At 36.7% G+C, this 27,099-nt stretch overlaps 5 protein-coding genes across 6 annotated transcripts; 2 read left to right on the top strand and 3 right to left on the bottom strand.

The window, feature by feature from the left end:
• Positions 1 to 3,607: 3,607 nt before the first annotated feature.
• Positions 3,608 to 6,997, bottom strand: LOC18033631. Its single transcript, XM_006424650.2, has 6 exons — positions 6,422 to 6,997; positions 6,226 to 6,303; positions 6,053 to 6,133; positions 5,691 to 5,845; positions 4,187 to 5,607; positions 3,608 to 3,950 (listed from the first exon to the last, which is right to left on the bottom strand). The coding sequence occupies exons 1-6, from the start codon at positions 6,845 to 6,847 to the stop codon at positions 3,826 to 3,828; spliced, it is 2,286 nt and encodes a 761-aa protein (XP_006424713.1). The 5' UTR covers positions 6,848 to 6,997; the 3' UTR covers positions 3,608 to 3,825.
• Positions 6,998 to 8,173: 1,176 nt separating this feature from the next.
• Positions 8,174 to 8,953, top strand: LOC18033850 (histone H4). The gene is made up of 2 exons (XM_006424651.2): positions 8,174 to 8,280; positions 8,389 to 8,953. The coding sequence occupies exon 2, from the start codon at positions 8,399 to 8,401 to the stop codon at positions 8,708 to 8,710; it is 312 nt and encodes a 103-aa protein (XP_006424714.1). The 5' UTR covers positions 8,174 to 8,280; positions 8,389 to 8,398; the 3' UTR covers positions 8,711 to 8,953.
• Positions 8,954 to 9,676: 723 nt separating this feature from the next.
• Positions 9,677 to 15,513, bottom strand: LOC18034171 (calcium-transporting ATPase 1, endoplasmic reticulum-type). Its single transcript, XM_006424653.2, has 9 exons — positions 15,419 to 15,513; positions 13,672 to 15,136; positions 13,261 to 13,333; positions 13,040 to 13,161; positions 12,026 to 12,307; positions 11,533 to 11,910; positions 11,002 to 11,111; positions 10,606 to 10,834; positions 9,677 to 10,498 (listed from the first exon to the last, which is right to left on the bottom strand). The coding sequence occupies exons 2-9, from the start codon at positions 15,082 to 15,084 to the stop codon at positions 9,911 to 9,913; spliced, it is 3,195 nt and encodes a 1,064-aa protein (XP_006424716.1). The 5' UTR covers positions 15,085 to 15,136; positions 15,419 to 15,513; the 3' UTR covers positions 9,677 to 9,910.
• A 4,499-nt stretch (positions 15,514 to 20,012) lies between these two features.
• LOC18033748 lies at positions 20,013 to 20,571 on the top strand. The gene has a single exon (XM_006424655.2). It carries the CDS (start codon positions 20,062 to 20,064, stop codon positions 20,569 to 20,571), a length of 510 nt encoding a protein of 169 aa, XP_006424718.1. The 5' UTR covers positions 20,013 to 20,061.
• Positions 20,572 to 22,296: 1,725 nt separating this feature from the next.
• LOC18033950 (probable receptor-like protein kinase At5g59700) lies at positions 22,297 to 26,235 on the bottom strand. 2 transcript variants are annotated; one of them, XR_002904258.1, is made up of 2 exons: positions 22,739 to 26,235; positions 22,297 to 22,421 (listed from the first exon to the last, which is right to left on the bottom strand). XR_002904258.1 is itself a non-coding variant. In XM_006424657.2 (2 exons), the coding sequence occupies exon 2, from the start codon at positions 25,484 to 25,486 to the stop codon at positions 23,000 to 23,002; it is 2,487 nt and encodes an 828-aa protein (XP_006424720.1). In that variant the 5' UTR covers positions 25,487 to 25,514; positions 25,634 to 26,235; the 3' UTR covers positions 22,564 to 22,999. The 2 variants fall into 2 exon arrangements, 1 of the variants encoding a protein (XP_006424720.1); XM_006424657.2 differs by lacking the exon at positions 22,297 to 22,421 and having other exon boundaries at positions 22,564 to 25,514; positions 25,634 to 26,235.
• Between the last annotated feature and the right edge of the window lie 864 nt (positions 26,236 to 27,099).

Genomic DNA, 27,099 nt, shown 5'->3' on the forward strand with positions numbered 1-27,099 from the left:
ATTACCAAGTATATGTAGGCTAATAAACAATAGTCCTCAAGCCAAAAGTGAATGACTGAACATGCTGCTAAAGAAAAATTAGTGCATATTTTGTCATTTATGTTATAACGCAGCCTAAATTTCTATATTCATGATGGGTGTTTGCTATCCCTATAATATTTTGTGGGAGACTATTATACCTCTTAACAAAGTAAAAGCTGCCCGAGTACACCTAGTGGAGGTAGCCCTTTTACCAAGAATAAAGCTTGGTTTGTTTATTTAAAACAGAGTGAGAGGGCCAACAAAGTGAGCTTTACTCGTACTGAGTGTAGCTGTGGGTGGGCTTCATAGAATCAGTATATCGGCAGATGAACAATTTCTCACGTTGTAAACCAAAAAGGTTCTTCTTGCAGTGCTGTATAACGCACCAAAGGAGACAAAAATATCAAATGAAAATTCATTCGACTTCAATAATAACAGTAATCAAGTGCAGGCACATCTTCCAAATGAAGCGAGAGACAAATTTTGGTGGATAACAGTAATTTTACGTTTTTACTGTAGATTTTCCACTCTCCCCCGCTCCTTTTTGACATCGAAGGCCAACTTGCTTGCGAGTAATTTCTTGCCGTATGATATGCTCTAGATCTTTATGTCCTTACTAGGAAAATTTACATAACCCACCCAAATTTTTTTTAGGTTTTTCAAAACTAGTCATTCTTACTTTTCTTTTTCTTTTTTTAATCACAACCAACTAAATACAAATTTTTTGAACACGTTTACCCTTGTCAACAAACCAAGTTCCATCTCTCTCAAGCCCCCAATGAACGAGCAAAACTCTAAAGTCTTGAAATCATTAGTGGTACAGATATGGAACATCGGCGACAGCGGAAGCTTTAGTCGCCCACTTCCCACACCCTTAATTCAATGACAGCTTCTCTAATCAATAATGACAGCGTGTTTTGTGAAATTGAATAGCTGTTTTATAGAAATCGTTGGTGAAAAATAGTGTACTCGGTTTGTATTGGCAAAAAAAATAGTGTGTTAGGTTTGTATTGGTGAAAGAATGACAAATTATGCTAAATATAGTTTTAGGTTAATTGTTGCACATAAAGTATTGAATAAAATGTGTGTGAGGTTTTTATATTATTTTGGTGTTTGAAATAATGTTTGTGTTCGTTATACATTTTCTAGGTTTTTCCTCTACTTCATTTTCACTCAAAATTATTTGTTTTGAATGATTTTTTTTTGGTTTTTTTGTTATTTATCAACTCAAAATAAGTATTTTATGAATTGCAATATTAAAAAACAATATTCACGACAACATCCACAATAATTTGCTAATAGTGGTGAGGTTTGGAGATTTGTTGAAAGTGGAATTAGTTTTATTGATTTATTGAGATTGGTGAATATATTTTCGTCCTAAAAGTTTGAGGTTTGGCTAATAATGATAGAAAAAAAATCAGAGAGGGCAATTTTAAAAAACTTAAAAATTTTGTTCTAATTATAAAAACTTCCTCATGTATTAATGGCATCGTAGATAGATCATGGATGTGCTGTCATGCATCCGCTCCAAGGATACACGGCCATAAGTTTTTTGCCATTGACAATTTGTATCACAATATTTTTTTGTTGAATGACACTATTTGGTATTATGGTTGTGTAACTAAACCTACAACACTAAACTATTTGAGTGAACTATATTTGTACAATGAAAAATTTATAATATAATATATGTTAAAGTTATTATTTAAAATACATAATGTTTTTTTTTCTATATACTATCAGCTTTTACTTCATAATTATACTTTTTTTTAAGCTTTTTTTTCTCTAAGCAATCACCACAACACTTATAATGTCTAACCAGATTTAAAACATGTGACAAAAAAATTATACCTATGTAATGCTGATGTGACGATGAACGGTATGCTAAAAAAAAGACGGGGGGGGAGGCACCCAAGATTTTTCTCTATAGCTGATGTCAGTAAGAAAGGCTGTTTATCTCTATGATTCAACGCAACTCTCAATGAAAAAGGGAAAAAGTACACAATAATTGTATGAGAAATTGCGGTTCTTATAGTTTGTATTTTGTAATATATCCTTTTGATCTTAAGATGTGCATTACTTGCACGGTAAAAGATCAGTAAAGCACATTTTCCATGGTCTTTTTGAAGATTATTTAAAGTGTTCGTTTGGCTTTATAAAGCCCCCACAAAGCACAAAGAAACACCCTGGTTGATAAAATCAGAAAATCATACTTTTTGATGATCATTTGGCCGCTCATGTCTCTTAATGATGATGAAACAAAGCTTATATGTATAATAATACTGTAAAAATGATGAAGAGTAGACACAAGATGGAACTAACTAGCATCTGAATCTTTTTCTTTTTCTTTTTTTTTTTCCTTAAAAAATTTACTTAGACTTTAGTTAAAGGCTATTGCTCTTACAGCAGCCCCTAGAGATGGGGAGGGCGGCCATGTTTGGTCTTGTGTCGGCTGGGTCTGGCTGTGGGTCTCCCCCGCCCTCCCACTACAACTAATTATAAAATGATCTCTTGATTTTTGTTTTTTTTTTTTACCTCCTCTTTTTTCTCTTTTAGTGCTACTGCCCTACTGCACATGTAGAGTACGTTTGAAATTTAGGAGCTGCCAAAATGTCTGGAACTCGATGATGTAGCCACAAAATTTTTTATCAAGAATTTGATTTCGATTTACTTCAATGTTTTGGAATGCGAGAAACCAACCCTCTCCATTCCATACCAGGGGATAGCAGTTTTCTCTTTATAAAATTGAGTAGAATTCGCCTTAATTCGACGCAAATTTAGGTCAGTAAACTCATTTCTCCACATTTAGCTCGATGAACTCGAGAGTCCAGACTATGCTATCACTGTACCGAATTAGACTACAACACTCTTTGACTAAATTTGTCAGTACTCAAAAACAAAACAAATAGCAGTGGACGGAATGGGATGCCTAGCCTCTAAGTCACTTGGATGTGCTAACCCAATTTCATGCATAAACTTTTACAACAATGATTCTATAGTAATCTGATTGCAAGACAAGGAGCCGAATCCCTATGCAACACCTAACCCCTACTAATTTGGAAAAGTAAGTTTCTTAATGTAGGCGTGGCTGGTTCATCAAGCAAAAATGCATCAACATCCACTTGGTTGCCATCATAATAACACCACTTTCGGAGAACACAGTTTTTTTAATTAAACCTAATATGTATAGCTTGCACATGAGCAGCAATATTTTGTAGGGCCATTTCCGTTCCTATTACATTCATAAAGCTCCCAGGAATCAATTAATGGAACTAACGAAGCTTCTTGGCAATAAGTAAAAGTACCTGTCTTCTTAATAAATAAAGAAGCAGCTATCATAAGGAATAACTCCACTTAAAAAGCTTACCTAAGGTGCAAAAACCTGGCTTGCTGAGAAAAAAAGCATGCTCTGTAAATTACAAAACATAGCATCTCGAGATTCTAAGAAAAAAGTAACAATTATCCCTCATATTCTGTAAGTAACCTTTTGAAACTCTAACCAGCTAGGGACACCATCCACCCTGTCAAGCACCATGTTTCTATTTTTCAGAAAAGAAAGACACACCAAGTAAAATATATTCCAGTCAATAGCTTGAATTTTGTAACTTGTACCAATAGGCACGGTACCTATCAGATCATAAGACAGACGGGAAAATTTGATGAGAAGAATACAATTTAAAAACAAAACTTGATCACCCTTCAATGCGAAAGGTAGGTACTTGTACAACTGAAAAAACTAGTTCTAATCTACACTCAACTAATTTACATATGCCTCTAACAAATTTAAAATTTAGGAAAAGACTTTTACATTTTTGTGATCGTATATTTAAACTTACGAGCTTTTCTCTTAAAAGATAAAGGGTTTAACATTCTCTTTAGAGGAAACAAAAGAGCTCGACATTGCATCCTTCGCTTTGCTCTGACTTTCTCTGCATTAAAAAGGGGAGGGAAATAATAAGTTGTTGGTTACAAGAATATGATTAAATGAAAAATAGAATTGTATGAATCATCCTTTGCCACAAAAAACCAAGTGGACAACTGAGCCTTGTTATATCAAGAGCCTGTTAACAGATTTTGTCAAGACATCGTCCAAAAGAAGAAAAACTTCCAAAAGTAATGAAGTTTCAATATTGTTAAAACAAACTTTTTAAGAACTAATATTTACCAGATACACATGGAACCAATGTTGGATGATCAGTTTCACTATCAGCTTCTCCATGAATTTGCTCTTCCATTTTTGCATCATCTAGGCCCTCTTGATTGGCATCAGAGGAGTTCTCTTTGACACTAAAATCTTTGGAAGAATCCAAAAACAGATTCTGACCGGTGATGAGTCTTTCACCTGGTTCCCTGAATTGCACTCCATTTTTTTGCTTTTCCACCGTGACCTCCTCACACGCTTCATGATTTGCAACTGAAGAGTCATCTTTAACTATCATCTCAGTGCATGACTCCTGAATGGAAATCTTATCTGCTAGAAGTCTACCATCTCCTGGTTCCCTCAGTTGTTCTCCATCCCGTAGTTCTTCCATTGTCATCTCTGTCTCATGATTTGCAAATGTGGTGCCATTTTTATTATCCATCTCATTATGAGACCCCTGAAGGAGATTTTGACCAGATACAACATCTACAAGTTCCCTGAAATGTTCGCGTTCAATAACATTGTCTGTTGAAGACACATTATCCAAGGCCACAGATGCATCTTCTTGATCCTTTATATCTATCTTCATTCCAACTTCACCCATAGCAACATTTTGGGAACCAAAATCTGCATCAGAACTCTCTGCAGTCTTAGATTCTTCATTATGACAAGCAGAAGAATGAAATGTATCAGGTAAAGTGTCCCCTTCTAACTTATTATCTACATTACAAGCAGCACCCAACTCAATTTCACTAGTCAAAGCCGGACATTTGACAATTTCTTTTGATAAGACAAGATCTACTGCATGACTAGATATGCCATGTTTTGTATTCTGATCATCCCTTTCTGTTTCTTTGGCAGTAAATGATATTTCTGCCACATCATCCTCCTCAATTATGGTTGGTTGAGGTTCAACGTCCTCAGTATTAATTATAGTTTCTGGGAAAGCACTTGGTGAATCTAACTCCCGATTATTTTCACAGCTAGATGATTGATTGTTCAATGGAGCATTATGTAATGAATTCTGATCAGTTTCATGAAGAATATCAAGCCTTCTCCAATTTTCAGACACTCCATGGGATGCACCAGATTTCTCATTTGCCCCAGCAACAAATAAATTACTCTTACCACTATCTCGTGAGTGTGACACAGCCTGAGTTCCATATATCAAATCATTTACTCGAAAGCTGTGTGATGGAATGCTGTCAATAACAGAAGCAAAATTAATGGTTTTGACAGTTTTGGATACTTTAGTGGAGGCAGTAAAGGACTCTGCCATATCATCCAGTTGCAAATCACCTTCACCACTAGATATCGGGTCCCACTTAAGCCAGTCCCCAGACCTAGGCTCCTTGGAGTCAAATTGTTCACCAGACGATATTGGTTCAACCCTGATGGTCTCCTTGTGAAAGTGTTTTTTCCTTAAAGCATTACTTATAACAGCCCTGCAAACATCACAAAAACATTTCCGAACATTAGAAAAGCTAACTATATCTCCTGATGCAAGATTTTTCTAAGTTGCCCATACCTACAATTTTTGGAAACAGCTGCTTTAGCTCGTTCCATAGAGATCCCAAGCAATGATGACAAGTTTGCAACATCATATGGACCTCTAAGTTCGGTAACAGAGGAGGCACCACTTGAGAGAATTAGATTCTTTCCTCGAGTCCAATCAACCAGTAACTGGACATTATTTAGCTTGGATGATAAGTTGATGCATGCAACTATCAAATTAACAATTATTCTAATAATCTTAATCCATTTTACAAGAACATAACAATCTGAGCTTTCACAAAATCTATAAGTTTACACAACAGGCGGCAGCAAAGATGATAACTAAAGTGTGTAACAATTATACAGCTATGTATTTAATAAAAATACGATTCTCACCTTGGCATTGGATATCATTTGCCTCCTTAATTGAACATCAAGGATAAGATCTGAGTAAGTGAGTTCAAAATAAACTCCACGCTGCATTGCCAAAATGACAGCAACCCTTCAATGGAGAGCAGACAAAAACACACACACCAAAAACAGAAACAAAATCAAGCCAAGAACAATACCTCAATAGCAGCTTTAATCATCGGCAGCTTCAATCTGAATGGCAACTTCTCTGCGAAATTAATCGAAATTATATCCACCTACAACAATTTTAATTAAACAAACCAACATATATGTATATATATATGAACCATAAAATAAATAAAATTAGAGGATTAGGGGGAAAAAAAAGAAAAAAGAAAAGTAAATTTTGCATACCTCGGCTTTCTCACAAGCGTGATCAAACGCGCTCTGGTTTAACGGCCGAACAGCGACCAAATCGTAGGTTTTGAGAACGGGATTTCCGGAGTTCAACACCTGACACTGAGCGATAGTGTCGGCAAAGACGGTGAGGCGCGTGTACTGGCGGAAGGGAGAGCAGCGTGGGACGCCGAGGAGGTCACGGTGGAAGTTGACGGAGGCAGAGAGAGAGGGGGCGAGTTTCAATAGAGCGGCGAGGGTTAGGAGGGGAATCGAGCAACGGTCGCGATCTGACATCACGCCCTTCATCGTACGGTTGTAGGCAACTCCGGTGTAGCCTAGCTCCATCGCCTTAATCACGATTTTCACACGTGCGTTTTTGTGAGTTGTGGCATTCGACGGCGGAGATTCGACGTAGGGAATGTTGAGGTCGAAGAACCCCATGTTTGGAGATGGATTGAGAACCGGACTTGTGTCTGTGTTAGCGGTTTTGTTAGGGTTTAAGTCAAGGAGTTTTCTACAAGAAAAATTGATTTCTGGGATAGGATGAAACGGCGTCGTGAATAACACACGGTTGAAAGTTGAAACGGCGCCAATTTGTGCTGCAAACTCAAATTCTTATACCCTGTCTGGTACTGACTATTGACATATAAAATAAACGTTTTTGTGGTAAATATAATCTTTAATTAATAGTTTTTATTAAAATAATAAACATATTTTATGAGATAAAATTAATTTAACTCCTAAACCACAATAAAGTATTTATTAAATATTTTAATAATAAAATTTTTAAGTTAAAGTTACTCAATTATAATACTATGTGGTATGTGTTCATATATTGCATGGTGCTTTAAGTACTTTTAACAATTAGATTAGGATCCTCTCCTATTTTTTTTTTCTCTTCAAATCTCTCTTTTTTCCAAAATCCAATTAAAAAAAATGACTTAATTATAAGTAAAAAAAATTAAATTGATTACCAATATTAAAATTTAAAACTCAATGTTAACTAATTATTTAACAAGAAGAGACTAAGAGAGGAGGGGAAAAAAACTAAGAGAGAATCATTGTCCTTAATAATTTTTAATGATGAGATATCGTATACTTAAAATATCACTATAATTAATTAATTGTATTAAAAATATGAAGTTTGAGGTCTGAACCTTGCCTATATAAGTAGAGAAAAATAGTTTCTAGGTTAAATAAAGTTTGACTAATAAAAAATTGTCATATTTTAGATAATGTTTTATTTCTTACATTATTGTTAATGAGATAATTCTATCAAATATCACATTATTAGGATACATACCTGGTATTCCAGATTTATAATGTATTACGATACTAATAAATTCCTTTGAATCTGTGCCAGCCCAAATACTCACGTCTTAATAGCAACTAGCAATTCATCAGTAATTTTAATATGACTCCAGTTGACAAACATGATTGCTGATTTAACTCTTGCTATTCATTTCGATCCCGGATATGGATCGGATTCAGGGACTTAAACCGGATCTCAAATCCTCAAATCAGTAGGCGCCACGCCAAGTTGTGTAATGCCGCGCAGTTTTTCCCACTTCCGAAAAAAGAAAAAGTCGAAACACAAAAGAACCGCTAAAATTCCGAACCGCTCATCTCGTCCACGTCATCAATCCTCGTGAATCAAAAACACCCCCGCAATCTGACCGTCCACTTCACACCCATCGACGGGCCAAACCTAATCTAAAGACAAAAACACGGATCGAGCCCCATAACTCCACGTCCTTACATTTCTCTATAAATGCCCCTCGAGATTACACACAGAAACCCACGAAGCAAGAAACAAAAAAGTAAAATTGTCACGAATCACTCTTGATTTATTCATCAGACACGCAATATCAGAGGTAACTCTTTTCGTTCATTTCAAATTCGAATTATTTTTTTATTTTTTGCTTCTGGGTTTAGTGTTGTTTGAATTGAATTTGTTTAAACTTGGCATTTTTGTGCTGCAGTAGAAAAATTATGTCGGGGCGTGGGAAGGGAGGCAAGGGGTTGGGAAAGGGAGGAGCAAAGCGTCACCGTAAGGTTCTTCGCGATAACATTCAGGGAATCACAAAGCCCGCAATCCGGCGTCTGGCTCGTCGGGGTGGGGTGAAGCGTATCAGTGGGTTGATCTACGAGGAGACACGTGGCGTTCTGAAGATCTTTTTGGAGAACGTCATCCGCGACGCCGTGACTTACACTGAGCACGCTCGGAGGAAGACTGTGACGGCGATGGACGTCGTGTACGCGCTCAAGAGGCAGGGCAGGACTCTCTATGGGTTTGGTGGTTAAAGAAGTTGGTATCGCTTGTTTGTGATGGTTGTAAAGAGAGAAGTCTTGCTGTCAAGAAGCTTTTGTGGTTCTGTTTCTAGGGTTAGGACTTGTGCGTTTTCTTTCTGGTTAAATGGGAATCTTGGTTTAATTTGTTAATGGTGTTTTCATTTTGTAACGTTAATTACCCCTATGATTTTGAGTAGAATTAACGATAGATCGTTGTGAAGCTTCTTGGTATAAACACTGCTGGTTCATTTGATATCTTGCTGCTTCGTCATTAATGGAACTATAGTCCAAGTTTCAACAAATAATCTCTGGGAATTTTGAATAATCAGATTTGGTTTGAGATTGTTCGAATTTCTAGTTTTGTGATATAAACTCATTTAAAAGAAAATGCAAGCAAATAGTGTCCTCCTCTTGGTCGTCTCTAAGCAACATGGCATGAGATTGGGCAACTTGGAGCTAGTGTCAGAAATTTGTTTGGTGGGATTATGGTTGCTGTTATCAGATTTCAAATCTACATTGTTTCAATGGGAATGTACAACAGATAGAAGCTGAGGCAACGAAGCTTGGCATCCAAGTTTCTAATGATACAGGCCTTAACATTCCAAACTTCACTGCCTCAGTTTCTCTCTGTTGTACATCCCTATTGAAATTGTGTAGATTTGAAATCTGATAGCAGCAACCATAAACTCACTAAATAAATTTCTGACAATTACAGATAGTGTCCGGTAATTTCTGAATTGGTTTGAATTGGAGCAATTTTGAGTAGTGTCAAGTTTGTGTTTGAAGCAGATGCAAGAAAGCCTATTCCATTTTAAGCATTTGACAAATTCAACAGCAGTTATGGTTACAGGAGCGATGAAAGGGTACTGCGCTCATTATCAACAGCAGGATTGCTAGATTTGTGTACGCTTGCTAGCAGCTATATACCGTGTCTACACTGGCACCGACATGGTAATGAAGATATTTGCAAAGAACTAATTTTTTTTGAAAACTTGTTAATATTGCAAAATTCTAGGTAGATTGTACTATTACAGATCCTGTTTGATCGATCTAAACAAATTTCAGGTGTCCAATATAACCCTTACCAGTTTAAAAGGACCAAGGGTTAGATGCGAGGACCAAGAATTAAATAGAGTCAATTGCAATCAAAGATTGAAGAACTCCCAATATAATCAATCTTTGCCGACTACAATCCTCCATTGGGTGCTCACCTCACTCTTCCTTTGTCTTTGTTGATGGTCTATGTGCCCTAGAATGCCGCCACCCGCTTGTACATCTTCCAATGAACTTGAGTACCTCATCTATTAGAATCACTGGTAAAGAAACGGCCAAGACCAAGAGCCATTCATTCAGACTGAGAGGAACAATTCCAAATACTTTGGCAAAGAAAGGTACATAAAGGATCAAAAAGTGCAGGCCGAATGAGATGGACATGGCCAAAAGTAGCCATGGATTCACCCATGGGGGCATTGACAACAAACTCGAGTCCTCTGAGAGGGCATTCAGAGAATTGAACATCTCAATGGCAACCAAGACAGAGAGGGAGAGAGTTGTTGCCTTAACTTTCCCATACTGGAAATACTCGCATGGATCTTTATCAAAATTAAAAACTTGATTGCCAGCTGTAAATGGTGACGCTGTAAAATTCTCCCAAGAACGGCAGCGACCCCAGTTAGCAAGTTGGTTGTAGGTGACGAGACTGTGGCCATCTCCACTCAGATCAATGCCCAAGAATGTGTCATGTGTGTACCATATGACAAATATACCAACCGTAGCTACCCCAACATAGAATCCAATTACCTGTGACAGGATTTGAATGAAGTTAGCTACTATAAACAATGAATGAAAAAGTCAACATATTTGAAAACTTCTGTCTTAGGGATGGGAATATAATTTAGCTTTTATACCAGATAGCGGAATAAAATCCAAGGAGTGATCAATGAGTCATCGCTTCTTCGAGGGGGCTTCTTCATTATATCCTTGTCTGGAGGGTTAAATCCTAAGGCTGTTGCAGGGGGCCCATCGGTAACAAGATTTACCCAGAGAAGCTGAACGGGTATCATGCCTTCTGGAATACCCAAAGCAGCTGTCAAGAATATAGACGCAACCTCGCCAATATTTGAGGAGATCATATACCTGCAGTGCAAGGGGTAAAAATTAAAAAAATAAAACAACATAGTGCAAATTTTAATTTAAATCAGTGAATATGCAATTCAGATCACAGCAGTAAGAAAAAGAATATAGCTTTGTCAAGATTCAATTCAAGTCACAAACAGTGGTTTTCTAAATGGCAAAAACCATACCTAATAAAAGCCTTCATGTTGTCGTAGATGGATCTGCCTTCACCAACAGCGGCAACTATTGTGCTAAAATTATCATCAGCTAATACCATATCAGAGGCTTCCTTGGCAACCTGAAAACAGCATTATGGACATGTTACTAGAATGGTCTACTAAGGTGCAAAAGAGGACAAGGTTTAAGTTGTTGATTGAAAGACAAGATGGTAAAAAATAACCAGGATTACTATATTATAATGCACCAAAAGCTGCACTCCTTTATGAAAATAAGTAAATGACTATAAATAATTAACTATAAATAAAGAGGGAGAACATAAATTTTTCATTAGATCCTATAATGGCTATTAACACATGCTCATTCAGGAGACCAACTTTCAAGTTAACTCAAAATCTAAAAAACATAGTCCAACAACAAACACAACAGGAAAAGGTGAATATCCAAACACATGCATTCATTTTACCGCATGGACTCCATCGTGATGTATCACTTGAGGCAAATCAAAGTACCAAATGAAGAGTAGAAATGAAGAAAAATACCTCTGTCCCTGCAATGCCCATTGCTACCCCTATATCAGCCAATTTCAATGCAGGTGCATCGTTCACTCCATCTCCAGTCATTGCAACAACTTCACCATCCTCTTTGAGCAACCTCACTATTTCTTGTTTATGCCTTGGTTCAGCCCTGGAGAACAGAAGCCCACCATCTTGTCTTAAATAGTTTTTCTGATTGTGGATATCCATAAATTCTTTTCCAGTTATACTTTGTGAACTGATATCTTCATGAGCTCCAAATACACCAATTTCTCGGCAGATAGCTTCAGCTGTATTTTTGTTGTCCCCTGTAATGACCATGACACGTATTCCAGCGGCTTTGCAATCCTCAATTGCTTGACGAACTTCTTCACGAGGAGGATCCTTAGTGACCACAATCATGAGATGACACTTGTCAAGTTCTCTAAAAGGTTGGGAGAAAAAGTAACACAATTACAGTAGGACAGAAAAAATGAAAATGACTATGGGACCAACTTACCCTTAGGCCCACCATGCCAACAAAAACAAGTCTACTTTCGATTGAAGAGTAATTTGTTGGATTGAGTAAAAGCTGATGAGCTGGGTGGTCTTCATCTCCATCGTATGTCTCAAACTCTCGAAGATCGTCCTTGTATGCAAAGCCCAGACAACGCAGTGCGGTTGATGACATTTCTTGAAGACTTTGTAAAATAAGGTCCCTTGAATATTGGTCCAATTCTACAACAGAACCATCAAGCAGTTGAACAAATGAGCTCCTCTCCAACAAATTCTCCACTGCACCCTGCAAGATTTCACAGATATCAAGAGAGAGAGAAATGGAAGAGAATGTGAAAAAGACTAAAGGTCCCAATAATCAGACAGTGGAGTCTGATGGTACCGAACTAAAAAGCTAGATTTATTAAACATTATAGGAGCAATCTGTATAACACTGAAATATATAAGCCAGATTTCTATTCCAAGAAACATGTAAGGTAAAGAATCCCAATTTGTCTGCCATCTCTACATCCCTTCCCAACTGGCCTTGGAAGCAAAATATCTATTAGATTCAGAACATGCAAACTAAGGTTAAAAAGAAGGTTAACTGGGATTTTTGTTTTATTAGGAAAGAGAATGTGAACAAACTACAGTGAAGGTCTGAATATACACACTATCGTATATTTTGCAAATTTATGCAATGTTATTGGATGTGTATTGCCAGCACAATTTACTAGGAAAGTGGGATCAGAAGGGAATGAGTTCACACTGCTGAAGTGGGCAAACAGTTATTATCCAAGGGAATTTACATCTCTAGGATAAATTACACCATATTACATATCTTAGAAAGGAGAAAATAAAGAACAAATATGTTTAGAAGCATCATGAAAATGCTGCCAACACAGATATATTAGCAATTTTTTTAATGAAATTCAATGATTCACCTTTTTATATGGTAAGGAAATTTTTTTAAAATAATAATAAAAGGTACAGGGAGAGGAAATGAAAGAAAGTCCGAGTGGCTGAACAATGTACAAACCTTTACTAGCAATTTCTTATTCCCTGAGCTGGAATTCACAAGAACTCCCATGGATTTCCGATCACGGTCAAACTCAAGAGTTGCAAACCGCTGCTCTAATGTATTCCATAGTTGACAACAACCTTAGGCCGCACAAAAGGAAAAAAAAAAGTGTGTTCAGACATAGAAAAATAAAAATCATGACAAGAAAAAAAATATGATCTTGAGATAAAGTGACGCACGTAAAACATCCTCGGGACTTGAAGATGAATCATGATTAAGTCCTTCAGGAAATCCCATTTTTTCAACCATCACCTGATATGGAAAAGAAGACACTAAAATAAGTAACTATACTGCAGGAACTTCCCTTTGCAACAGAGTGCTTACAATGTATAACCTATATGAAGAAACTTCAAATGATTCATTGAACAAGAAGCCTTAACAATGCATTACACTAGGAAAGGCAAAAAATCTAGCAAAGTGGAAGAAATTGTATAGCAGACAGCTATATGCAAATGCTTGTATTTGAAACTAAAAACTTAATTGCCCGTTTTTCATTTAAGTTTAGAGTATTCAAACAGCTTACACCATTTACTAAATAACAGCAGAGTGCAATTTCAATACACACACATATATATGGGAAGTTATTTCACCTTTAATGCTGCCTCAGTGGGCATTCCGCTAGCAACATAATGATTGCCAGACTGCTCGACACCAGCATCATTGCAAACAGCAGAAATCTTGGCAATTGTTTGAAGATTTGCATCCATTCGACCTACAGGCCAGCCTTCTATTCTCCCATCAGAAGGATTATATGTAGTCCCTTGCACATTAAAAGATCGAAGAGTGCCAGCTCTAGAACCCACAGCTACAAGCTTTGTCACGGCCATCTGATTGGTAGTCAAGGTGCCTGTTTTATCAGAACAGATCACAGTTGTACAACCAAGAGTCTCAACACTAGGCAGTTTCCTGACAAGTGCATTCTTTTGAGCCATCTTTCGTGTGCCCAAAGCCAAACAAGTTGTGATAACAGCTGGCAAACCTTCTGGAATGGCAGCCACAGCCAATGCCACGGCAATCTCAAAATAATATGTGCACTTCTCAAAAGAGAACTTGAAGTTTCTAGGCCAACCATCAACATATTCCCAAGTGAGAAAATATTTCACATTAATAAGCCAAACCAATGCACAAATCACTCCAATTATCATTGTCAGAACCTCTCCAAACTGATTCAACTTCTTCTTCAATGGAGTATCTTCCCCATTCTGGGATGCTTCATGTATCTGAGAATGCACTTTACCTATCTCTGTGTTCATACCAGTGTTCGTAACCAAGCAAGTACAAGTGCCATTCACCACAGTGGTTCCTGCAAAAACCATGCATTTCTTTCCTTGAATATCTGAATTCTCTGGCACGGTCTTAACAGTCTTGCTCACTGCTTCACTCTCTCCAGTCAACGAACCCTGCTCAACCCTTACAGTCGAGCTTGTCAATCTCAAAAGCCGCATATCTGCCGGCACCTTATCACCAACCTTCAACTCCACAATATCCCCAGGAACAAGTTCCTTAGCAGGCAAACTCGGAATCTTCTTCCCATCCCGAGTAACAGTCGCCTGCTCTGACTGAATCTCCTTCAAAGCCTCCAGTGCTTTCTCGGCATTACTCTCTTGCCAGATCCCCACGATGGCATTAACAATCAATATCAAGAAAATCACCAAAGGCTCCACAAATGCTGTAATCTCCATCTCCCCCCCTTCCTCCCCATCATACCAAGCTAACACAAACGATACAACCGCAGCAACTAACAAAATCCTAACTAAAGTATCATTAAACTGTTCTAAAATCAGTTGAAAAATCGACGTACCCTCATGTTTCTCCAATTCATTATACCCATAGATCTCTCGGCGCTTCTCGACTTCACCAGCCGACAGTCCAATGTCAGGATTCACTCCGTACTTCTCTACACATTCTTTTACATCTCTAGCCCAAGCAGGAAAAGTTTCTTCATTCGAAGATTCCTCGCCAAAGTTTCCTCTTTTACCAGTGTTCTGGCTCCCTTTTCCCATTGGCACTCAATTATCCAGATTGAATCAAAACTAACTACTCCGCACACTCCACCTGAAAATTAATCAAATTTAAACAAACATCAGGATCCGATCGCACAAACTTCAACGCATTGACATAAGTGAAACTCTAAATTCAAATTCACTCGCGGAGAAAAGCTTTCAAAACAAAAGTCAACACTTCCTGTTTAATTAAACTAAATCAACAAATACGCAACGCAGTTCAATCACGCTCTCCAGACTCAGCAATGAAGAATTAATTAATTGCTACAATTGAATAGAAAAAAAAAAAAGAATTTAATTGATGAAATGGAGAATTTTAGGTTTCGGGTCTTACCAGAGAAGCGACGAGAAATATTTATTCTGGCTGCTATTTAATTGTCCTTCTGAAAAAGCCAATCAGAGCGAGATCCAGCGAATATAAAGAGCGAACGATTCAAAGGCTTGATGGGTAGTTCGTTTTTTAAATGTGATTGTAGTTTTGGAAGAAGCCAGATTCCACGTGGTCGTAACCAATGGGACCACGCCACGTCAGGAAAGCGTGGGATGTACAAGTAAAAGTACTCGCATGTGATACTTTTGCTGACGTGGCGTTTGAGGAGTGGCGAGGTTATGGGTGCATCACGTGTTCGTCATAAAGGGAAAGCTTCAGGATAAATTATTAATTTGAAATATCTTGGACATTCCCTTTGCTCTCCTATTAAGAAATTCTGACGGTAATTAGTTTTAACAAATTCAAAAGAAAAAAATATATGTAAGTAGTAACAAAATATGTGTAGGGAATTGCTATATTTATATAATATATGGTATTGGTGGTCCATTGCCGACAATGCATAATATAAAAATAAAAACGAAAAATAATAATAGCCTAAAATAATTTGTGCCAACACTTTTGAGTTGTGACTTCTCCATTAATATTAAAAACTTTTTACACTTTTTTTTCCTCCTATTCATCAATTAGATAGCATGCACTTTTGACTTATAAAATTATATAGTTAATTATCTAGTCATCTCGTGAATCAATTAACATGGTTTGAGATCAAATTTTGTAGATAGTACATAATAAGTACAATATCATTGAATGGTTGATCGAACTCATGTTTGTTGTTAGTAATCTTAAAACAAGGTTTTGATAAATATCTTATTTATAATGTTGTCAATAACTAGAATAAAAATAGTGCTATATTTGCAATAAAAGATCTGCGGAGGCTTACCAACATAATTATGTTATACTTATAATCTTAAATTTACCAATGTCCATATATTTATAACTTTATTATCTCATAGTTCAGATCTCATAGTTCGGATGTCTTGATAAACGAAAATGGGTCGAATTTGCTTCCTAATAATTAAAATAAAAATTTTTCAATAAAAAAACAGAAGTATTTGAATCTTATTCACGTGTGAAAAGATAAACAATTTACCAACCAACTAATGGATGATTCTATTATGCATTCACCCATTATTATTACTTGTTAGCTATGGTAGGTGTTCTGATTTATTTGTTGTTTTTACATAATTAATAGTTTTGATAGACGGAATTATGAATAGTTTGAGTAAACTTTAATATCAAATTAAACTTCAAAAAATGTACAATAACGGAATCTATCCATTAAATTATTGTAATTATTCTAGATTATCCTAATTGCTTGGTAGAGAGTAGAGATAAGAGACCAAAGGCTAGATAATGTGAGGGAATATACCACTTTTAAGACATTGGTTCCATACTTCTATGATATCCATTTTAAACCCGAGTAATGTTAGTTGTTAGAGATCCAAATATTTGGATTTTAATTTGTGCTCAAACTATAAAGATCACTTATCTATTGGATGATGAAATTTTAATAAAATTATTTATTTTATCATATGATAAATGAGGGTTAGGATATTTTAAATTATTTTTTTAATTTAAAATCTTAATAGAAATGTCAATTCATTGATTTCGATAATTTGAATGGTAAATGGGTAACTAACATTATTTTGTAAACACGGCTTATAAAAAGAATGAATGCCTTAAAAAATGGCAGTGATTTAGGGTTCTACAAACTGCAATCATCAATAAATTTTAGAGATTCTCGTTGTATTGGACCCATTTTGGTTTGATAAGATACTTCCCCTGACTATCAATGATCGAAAATTCAAAAACACAAAAAGAAAAGGAAGGCAAAAAAACCATCAATAATTGAGAAATTACCCATGGTGCTGCGGGTCGTGGTGTAGCAGTTTGGCATTTGCTTGGGCTTAAACCCTGAAATCCAATCGTTAAATAGTCCCAAATTTCATCTGGGTCATGCTGGTGATAAATTTCATTTGGGTCACGCTGGTGATAAATTTCATTTGGGTCACGCTGATGATCCAACCTTAGGGGCCTACTAACTTTACTCATAATATTTAGCTTTGTGTCAGTTGCAATATTCAATCTCAACATCTTTATTGTTTTGTCGTGTTTTTGTTTCAATTTTCAATCTTTGTCTGTCAATTGAAGATCGCAATTCTCTGGGCTCAGTGCTGGCGCTTGATGGATCACATGAAGTGACTAGTACAACACCATGGAGTATCGACGGTGACTTTGTGGTCTCCATAAAGGACAGCAATTCATAAGTACGTGGATGTCACTTTCTTGCCACCACATTCGTTTCTCAAAATTGCTTGCAAAAATTCCCATTTGATTACATTATGTGCAATGGCCCGTTGTATTGAATGCTTAACGGACAAAACTCTTGAATTGAATCAAACATAAAGATTCAATTTGTCTCCATGAAATTAATGCATATTCATGGTTGCTTCTAATTAATAATAGACGGCTGCACCTCAGGTTAGCGGATTCAGTAAACGAAATGAATTAACTTTGTAACAAAGGCCTAGCCTTCAATAAGTTTTTCTTTCAGTGGGTTTTGTGAAAGAGAAATGCTAAAGGTCGGGAATTCTGAGAAAACACTGAGAGAAACGGCAGCTTGTGCTGTCGTTTCGTTCTCTCCGCTCCCCCCCAACATGACTAAGAGAAAGTGAGTCCCTCACGTGAAAAATCATTTCTTTTTATTAGTTTTTTCTTCTCTTTCAAGACATTTTCTTAAATGGTCAACAAAAAGTTGCCGTTTGGCCCCACACTTAAGTCACTTTTGCCAAGTGAAATCTGGCCTCCCACGTGAAAGTCACCAGTCCCCAAAGCTCACTCCGGCTCATGACCAAGCAAAGCTAAGTTTTCTCTCCTTGCTCCTTCACTTCTCGTTCGTTTCTCGTTCACTTCTTTGCTCATCACAAGCCATTACTTCAGCTCATCCAATCAGTGCCCATTACTTCAGCTTGTTCATTTCTCGATCTAGATCTTGAAGCAACACCCAGTTGGTAATTATCTCAGCTTAAAGAATAATTTTTTATTTGTTTATTATTTTTTGTTATATCATAATAATAGAAATGTACCTGCATTTACTGATTAAATGATAATGTGTTTAATTTGAAATTTTTTAGAAATCTTTTTATTTAAATTATAGGTTTGATTTAGAATTTTTAAATTTAAATTTTGTTTGAACATAGAATTTTTTTAATTTAAATTGTGTTCGATTTATAATTTATTTAATTTAAATTTTTAGAACTTTAATGGATTAAATTATTGCTGGATGGTGTTCGAAAAAATTTATAATAATTTATTCTTAATTTAAATTTTGTGTCCACATTGAATTTTTTTTAATTTAAATTGTGTTCGATTTATCATTTTTTTATTTAAATTTTTAGAACTTTAATGGATTAAATTATTTCTGGATGGTGTTCGAAAAAATTTATAATAATTTATTCTTAATTTAAATTTTGTGTCCACATTGAATTTTTTTTAATTTAAATTGTGTTCGATTTATCATTTTTTTATTTAAAATTTCAGAACTTTAATGGATTAAATTATTGATGGATGGTGTTTGTATAAATTGATCTTACATTTTGCTTAATACGAATATTAATTATTTTGTAGAAATGGATAATTTGGAACATGAAGATGGAGTCGAAGATGCACAATCAGAAAAATATGAGCCGACTCTTGGGATGTTATTTGATAGCCATGAGGAAATGTGGTAATTTTACAAAGATTATGGTAAACAAGAAGGAATTCCTGTTAAGAAGCTAACTAATAAGAAAGGGAGCGATGGAATTATAAGGTACGCATTTGAGTGAAATCAAATGCTACAGCTGCTGCTGTGAACGCATAGATGTTTTTGCCTTGATAGCCACACAATCCAATGGAAACGGCCATTCACATCATGATCATGGCTTTGACTTCACATTCCTACGATTCTATCCTTACCCATTAAGCACAAGATCCTCCATTAGTAAATGGTTAGACTCAAAGCTTAAATTATTTGCAACAAAGCCTAAAAGTGGTTCAAGATTATAGTAGAAATTAATCAATAACTGAGTATGCGTCGTTCAACCAAAAGATTAATATTAATTAAAACGCAAGTTTTGATTCAACAAATATGAATATTAATCAGAACACAAGTTTTAACACGGTAAAAAAAAACATTTTAATTAAATTTATCAAAATGGTTACAGGCCTCAATAAGATAACCTAAACACATTGGTGAAAGTTCGGTAGTTTGGTTGAAAGAATAGAAAAATTAAATAAATAATAGAGATTATATATTTGGTCGATACGTGCATTGCTTAATAGCATATAAAACAACCAACTCACGCTATATTAGTCATTATCAAAGTGACATGAAATAATAGCTTTTATCCTCCGCATGGACAAAAATACATATAATTAATAATATAATTATGATAGCCCATGAAATCAAGATTCAACGCTTGTCTTAAAACAGAGAACAATTATATGCCACTGTTTTGTTATGTATATATATAAATCAATGCATGGACCGAAAGCCTTCTTATATATATATATATAACTCATGATTCCAAATCATTATACCATAACATCCTTTAAAGGCCAAACACAAGAACCCACACAAACAAAGAGCCGCTGCTCCAGTCTCCATGGCATCCTCTTGTATGTCAACTTGCATCAACGACGTCCGGATCCCCGTGCGGGCAACCTACGTGAACCTCTACAAGTGGCCGGAATCCGATGCGGAGTTTGTCCGGTCGATGACCGCCAACGGTTGCCGCAGCCGCAGTAGTGGCGCCCATGCACGTGCAATTTCAAGCCCCAGGGTTGTCGACAGCATCTCATGCAGGCAAAATTATCTAAGGAGCTACAAGTTTTCAAGGAAGGAAGAGACCGTACATGAGAAAATCACGAGCAAGTGCTTCGGTAGGGTTAGAGAGAGGGTGAAGAGTAGTACTAGAAGACCATCAAAAACAAAGAGCAGATCAAGAAATAATAATAATAATAACAAGAAGTGGTTGGTGCTTAGAAGGGCTAAAGACGCATCTTGCGATGCTCTGTTGTTCATGTTTCGTGGAGTCTTATCTTGTACTTCAAAAGTTGATGATGATCATGGAGAGATCGATCATAAATTCAAAAGGATATCTACTTTTAATTAATTTATTTTTGCTTGTTTGGTTTTTATTTGTATATGATATATTTAATTTAATTCCTTTTTCTTCTGCGTTGTTTCCTCTGTTAGTTTTGATTTGATGTGGATATGGAACAGAGGACTGTGCCTGTGTGCTATATTGATCAGCACTTAGCACGAAATATAAAATATGGTTGAGTGTGAGTGATATTTATATATATATATATTTCCATTAATGGCTACCAAAAAATTTTCTCCATCCTAATAATCCAAGGCAAGGGATTTAGAGTTGGTAGTTAGAAGAAACAAAAATCACACATGACTTTTTGCCTTTTGCTAGGTTTCGTATCGTTATTGACTAATATTTTTAAGACAGTGATGGGCGAAGAGAGCCACCCCAGTGGGGATCATAATCACGAATTGGGAGGGAATCTAAATACATGATCCAAGGGCAAAAACAACCACAAGAGCCCTAATGGGGCCAAAATCACAGAATGACAAGGCATTAGCAAGAGAAATCGTACATGTTGTTTTCTTTTTCTACGTCGAAACTTAGCAAGCAAGCATTGTGGGTTTCGTCGATTGAATTAATAATAATAATGTGCATTGTCGTTAATTACATGATTAACAGGCAGATTAGTGCAAACTAGTTGCTGCTTAGCGCACGCAACTTATGATTATGATATTTAAATCTTTAATAAGATTTGTTTGTTAAAAGGGTTAATACAAAAGGGGATAACAAACGAACAGGTTGCAGGCCTGGTGGGTGAACCGTACCCTTGGATTATTCTCGCCAATGAATAAGGGTTATTTCACAGCGACATAAAATTAAAGCTACTGCTTGTGTTTGTAGTGGAATGTTAGGTAGCCAGATCAAAACCATTTGTATTCTAATTATCGATCAACTTAATTGCTGATTCGTGCCTCTGGATGTAGCTGTATCTTCCTCCAACTGCAGAAGATACAATAACTATATATGTATGTAGATAATATTACATTCTGACTTGGATAGCCAGCCATATCAAATTAAGAGGAGAATCTTTCATGCACCCAAAGGCATGTATAATCAACTAATAAAATCGTGACACAAATATGCATACAAGTACCACGTTATAGTTTTTTTGGTTAGCTGTTTACATCTGATGTTAAAATTCGATTGCTGTACTTCACTGATTTTGGAAATCGCAATTGTTAGTGTTTCGTGTACATTCACTTTTTATGTCGCAATTAGTGCTCACTACAATCAACCACGCCCCATAACGTCCTCTGTGATTGAGAAAGGCTGCCTCGATCTTCATTGTGTGTAGAATAAAGAAAGACTTGAACTATGGAACTGACTCCCTGTTACAAATACCGACAAAAAAAAAAAAATTAAGACATTACACTTTGAACAGCACGTGGGTGGATCGAGTCCAGTGTCTGAGACCGAAATTGGTGGCGCATGTTCATGACTTGATAATGGATTATACAATGATAGTGGACTAATTATGGGGAAAGCCAAAGGGATAATTGGAGCTCATGTGTTGCATCACCGGCGGGTATTGAGTGCAATTGCTGTTTTGAGCTGTGGCCTGTGATGTTATTTGCAACCAATTGATACAGAGAGATTAACAACATTATGTGATGGATGAATTCTGTACATGTAGATTCAAGTATAAGAACAACTTCCCAAATTCCTATAAATGATCTTGGAAAACTGCAATTCTTTTATATTAAGAAAGAAGAAAAAACAACAAACAACAAACAACTGCACCAGCATATCTGCGGATCTGGATTTGGATACTATGCTGGCATTCCTAGACAAAATAATTTCTCTAGATCTGGAAATAGACTCTATGCTCGCATTCCCAGGCAGAACTGCACTGCAACATATAATATCTGCTTGAAGAGATTTAAAGAGTACCATTTTAATCCTTCAATCATTGAAGATTTTAACATACATGAGGATATAGCATAATTACACCGGTAAAGGAAGGTGAATGAAAGACAGAACAATCATAATAATACTAAACACAATTGCTTATGAGGAAGAAAATGCATAATGGTTACTTCATGTAAATTACAAAAACAGACACAGAGCAAGAAGGCTAATTGATAAAGCTTGTGATGCGACATCCGTATCAATTCTCTAAAACTCATGCAAAACAACAACCATTCTGTACAGGAGAAACTCACTGTCTCGATAGCAGACTTACCCAACCAATAATGTTTGATTTACACATTGCTCTGAAGGATGACAGGATATGAGATATGGCCACAGCCTCCTTTGATTTGTACAATCGTCAATTAAACAAGCCACATTAAAGAACGCAAATATATTTGAGTAAATCTCCCACCCCACTTTATGAAACAGACTGAAGAAAATACAACCATTGATTGTGTGTGGAAATCAGTGGTTGATCAGAGAACAAACCGCTGGAGGATATTAAATCATGGAATATATCATCCCCGGCAAGTTACCTGCCCTCAGACTTAACAAGTTGTGAGAACACCCTGCTCATTGAAACACCTGAGATATCATCCACTGCTGACACATCAGACTGTGCAGCTGCGTTAACACTAGTATCGACTTGGCTGAAATTGTGGATTTGAGGAGAGAGCTCGCCAATTAAATTAGTACTGTTTTCATCTGGATCACCATGAACAACTGCCTCCTGAAGTTGAAGTGCATATTCCAGGTTCCACAAGACATCTCCCATCGATGGTCTGTCAACACCAAAGTCAGCCAGACATTTCTCAGCAGTTTCTCCGAACTTTCGAAGAGAATCCGGTCTAATTTTTCCTGCAAGAGTAGGGTCGATGATTTGATCCAGCTGCCCCTTATTCTGCCATTTCATGGCCCATTCGGCTAAGTTCACCATTTCCCTCGGAAGAGTTGGATCTATAACAGGTCTGGCACAAAGGACTTCAAACAAAACCACTCCGAATGAATAAACATCTGACTTTTCAGTTAGTTGCTGCCTTCTGAAGTATTCAGGATCAAGATACCCAAAACTTCCTTTCACTGCAGTACTCACATGGGTTTGATCAATTTCAGGTCCTGTCTTGGACAATCCAAAATCAGCAACCTTTGCCATGAAGTTCTCATCAAGTAAGATATTTGCAGACTTTACATCACGGTGAATAACTGCTTTGGCATAGCCAGTGTGAAGGTAATGAAGTCCCCTAGCAGATCCAATGCAAATCTCAAGTCTCTGCTTCCAACTCAAGCTGGGAAGACCGGAGCCATAGAGATGACCCTTGAGGGTCCCATTTTCCATATATTCATAAATCAAGATCATCTCATTCTTTTCATCACAATATCCAATTAATGAAACCAGATGGCGGTGCCGGAACTGAGACAGCATCTCAATCTCGGTTTGGAACTCTGCAAGTCCCTGCTGGGATCGGGGGTTTCCCCTCTTAACAGCCACTTTTGTACCATCATTCAGCTCTCCTTTGTATACCTTCCCAAAACCACCAATCCCAATAACCCAGCTCTCGTCGAAGTTGTTTGTGGCTTCTTGAACAGCAACAAAAGGGAAGCGGTAACCCGAGTTAGAATTGGCGCTTGTCGTGGTTCCATGAGAGTATTTACTTCCCATTGTGTGAGAATTTCCTCCATTAATGGATACAGGTATCCATGCCTTTGAATGTCCCAGCTGTGGCAATTGTCTTCTTTTCCTGCACAACATAAAAAGAATTCCAGCCAACAATGCCGCAACAGATACCCCAATGGTTACTCCCACGATAACTCCGACATGCTTCTTTGAGCTCGAATTACCGAGGCTGCCCTGCAAGTTTTTCATTTTCATGATCTCCAGCCCATTTAGAATGGCATCAGGGTAAGTGTCATGTAGAGTAGATCGACCAATACTTATACGAAGTTTACTGCTAGCAGTTTGAACTGTGACCATATCTATATAGTATGCAGCAGCCAAAGTGTTAGTTGAATAAGTACTCAGGTCAAGATCTCTAACAGCAATCCAGGAATCAATATAAACATTGAAGTAGAGCTGGTTAAGACCATCACTGACTATATCGCAAAAGTGAAACCGAACAAGATATTGAAATCCTGAGTCCACATCAAACTCCCACGTGACATTGAAATTGGCATTGGGGTCATCGTCAGAGTTCATCCTGGTAGCAGTACCATAGACAGTATTTGGAGCAGACTCCTTAGTTGCCCCACCTTGGACATACTTGACAGCTGGAATATTAGATACAGATTTTGCGAGATTCCTATTCACAAGGAAACTTTGATCAGGAACCCAAGTTCGCCAGAGGGTATCATTCTCAGGGGTAACCAGAGGTCCCCCCATGTTCACTCTATGAACTGTCTCAAATGTCTGAAATACCAGGCCTTGATATTTTCCAGGCGGGCTAATGGAGGAGGCGTCATCAGTAATGAGCTGATCAGGAACTGAAACAACTTCTAAGGCATTTATGAAAGCAAATGAATTGTTCGAAGGACTGAAGATAACATCCAGACTATCAGAGGTTACATTCACTGAAAACTCTTTAAAAACATTGGAGCTCACACTGAAATTGCTGAGGAGGACATGGTCGTTGGTGGAAACAGAAAATTTTGCTCGGCTCATATTGTAACTCTGGTAAACAAATGGATAGAAGTAAAGGCGAATCCAGTGCCTACCACGGCCACTGATAGAAAAGGTGTACTTAGAGGATCCGGTGAAAATTCTAGCTGTTTGATAAAGCTGTGAATCGTTGGAGGAAGTAACAGATTCGGAAATATTGGCAACAACATTTTGCGGGGTTGAAAGGAACTTTGAAGCTGAATTATCAGCCACAAAAACACGGTTACCCACTGTAGTATTGGTGCGTGATCCACAGTCTATAAGGTAGTTATCAGCAGGATCAAACTGACAAGAGCAAAAGCACACAAAGCATAAAACTGAAGCAACCCAGATTAAGAAATGAAACCCTCTACAATCACCCATCATCACAAAATCTTGGATTTGATTGAGGCACCTATACAGAATGAAATCAAGGGGTTTCTAATACATAAAAAAAAAGCAACAAAAGAACTTCTTGCTATAAATCAAAAACAGGGCTTGAAGATAAATGAACAAAGAGGAGAAAGACGGCACCTTGGAGATCACGGGAGCTCCACCAAAGAGAGAAACAGCAAACCCTGGTACCCTTTTGGAGTTTAAAAGATATTTCCATACAAATAGCCCCTCAAAATAAAATAAACTAAATAAATACAGTGCACAAATCTAGCCAAGCACAAGCTGGGTTTGAGCTAGGTGACGACTTCAGGTAATTGACAGATTCCAAGATTTATATTTTCTATTATATTAAACTAATTGAAGTATTTAACGAAACAACAAAGAAAAAAGGAAAAAAACAAAACAGAGTCAAAAGCTTTGCCGAACAAGATTGAATTAACGGCAACTAGCTCTCAGGATTTAATGAGCTGACCTTCACCTTGTCTTTGGGAAAGAAAAAAAAGAACAACTATTAGATAGATGAATCTAATAACATGGAAATAAGTACATAAATAAAAGAAAATTAATGAGGAGGGGTGTTATTTTCTTATTTGATCTGTGGAGTTAATGGAGACGGGAGGAGGAGACAAAAGTCAGAGAGTGAGTAACCGAAAATGAAAAATATTTATAACTCCTCCACTACAAAAGTAAGTTGGGTTTCTAGTCGTGAGTGACGAAAGTAGATGTGGTTGGAGGGTGGTGATAATGTGGAGTCAAGTCCATGGTAAAGAAATTTGGGCAGACCTGGTGGGGTGATTAAGAATTAAGGTGTCTTATCGTTATTAACATATTGGCTCACACTTTGAATTTTGTTACACTCAAGTCTCGGCCTATATTCATGCTTTAACTAAAAGTAATATGAGTTGAATGATTTTAATTTTTTTTATCATCAACGTACGTATTATCAATCTACAATACCCGTCGATGAGTGTTATGTTAGATGTTAAGTTACATATTGAGGATACAAATTACACAAGTAAGTCAAATATTATGATTCTTTATTTATTTTGATGGAGACAATACGAACACGAGGGTTTTGATCTTGTGGGTTTATAAATAAAATTGTTTTTGTGAAGAAGTTTGATCGTGTGAAAGGAAATGGTGATTGTCAATTTGGGATGCTTGATCGTGAAAGGTCATCAACAAAAATTCTTCTAGTAAATCTTTTTTTAAACCACTAAAGTAGAATTTATACCACCAAATTAAAGCAATACTAAGGAAGAAGGAGATAAGAAACCGACACATCTTCCCGAAGCTTTTACGAAAGGTCATAAATTCATAGCATAGAAAATTATAACCATTCATATGAACACATTTAAATCTTCTTGCAGCAACAAGTCCTCAACCTGAAAGAGATTTGAATGTTTAATCAAAACAACGGAGAATAAGATTGAAAACAGAATGCCAAAAGTTAAGGCTTGATTTGGGGACCTTTGCGCACGTAAAATTAAACCCTTATCACATGATCGACCACATAAAATAAAATCTGCAAAAATTATACAATTTGTTAGGCAATCTTTACACATTAATAGAAAAAAAGAAAAAGAAATATAAAATATAGTGGA

Source organism: Citrus clementina, unplaced genomic scaffold (assembly GCF_000493195.1).
Source record: "Citrus clementina cultivar Clemenules unplaced genomic scaffold, Citrus_clementina_v1.0 scaffold_8, whole genome shotgun sequence".
Lineage (NCBI taxonomy): Eukaryota > Viridiplantae > Streptophyta > Magnoliopsida > Sapindales > Rutaceae > Citrus > Citrus x clementina.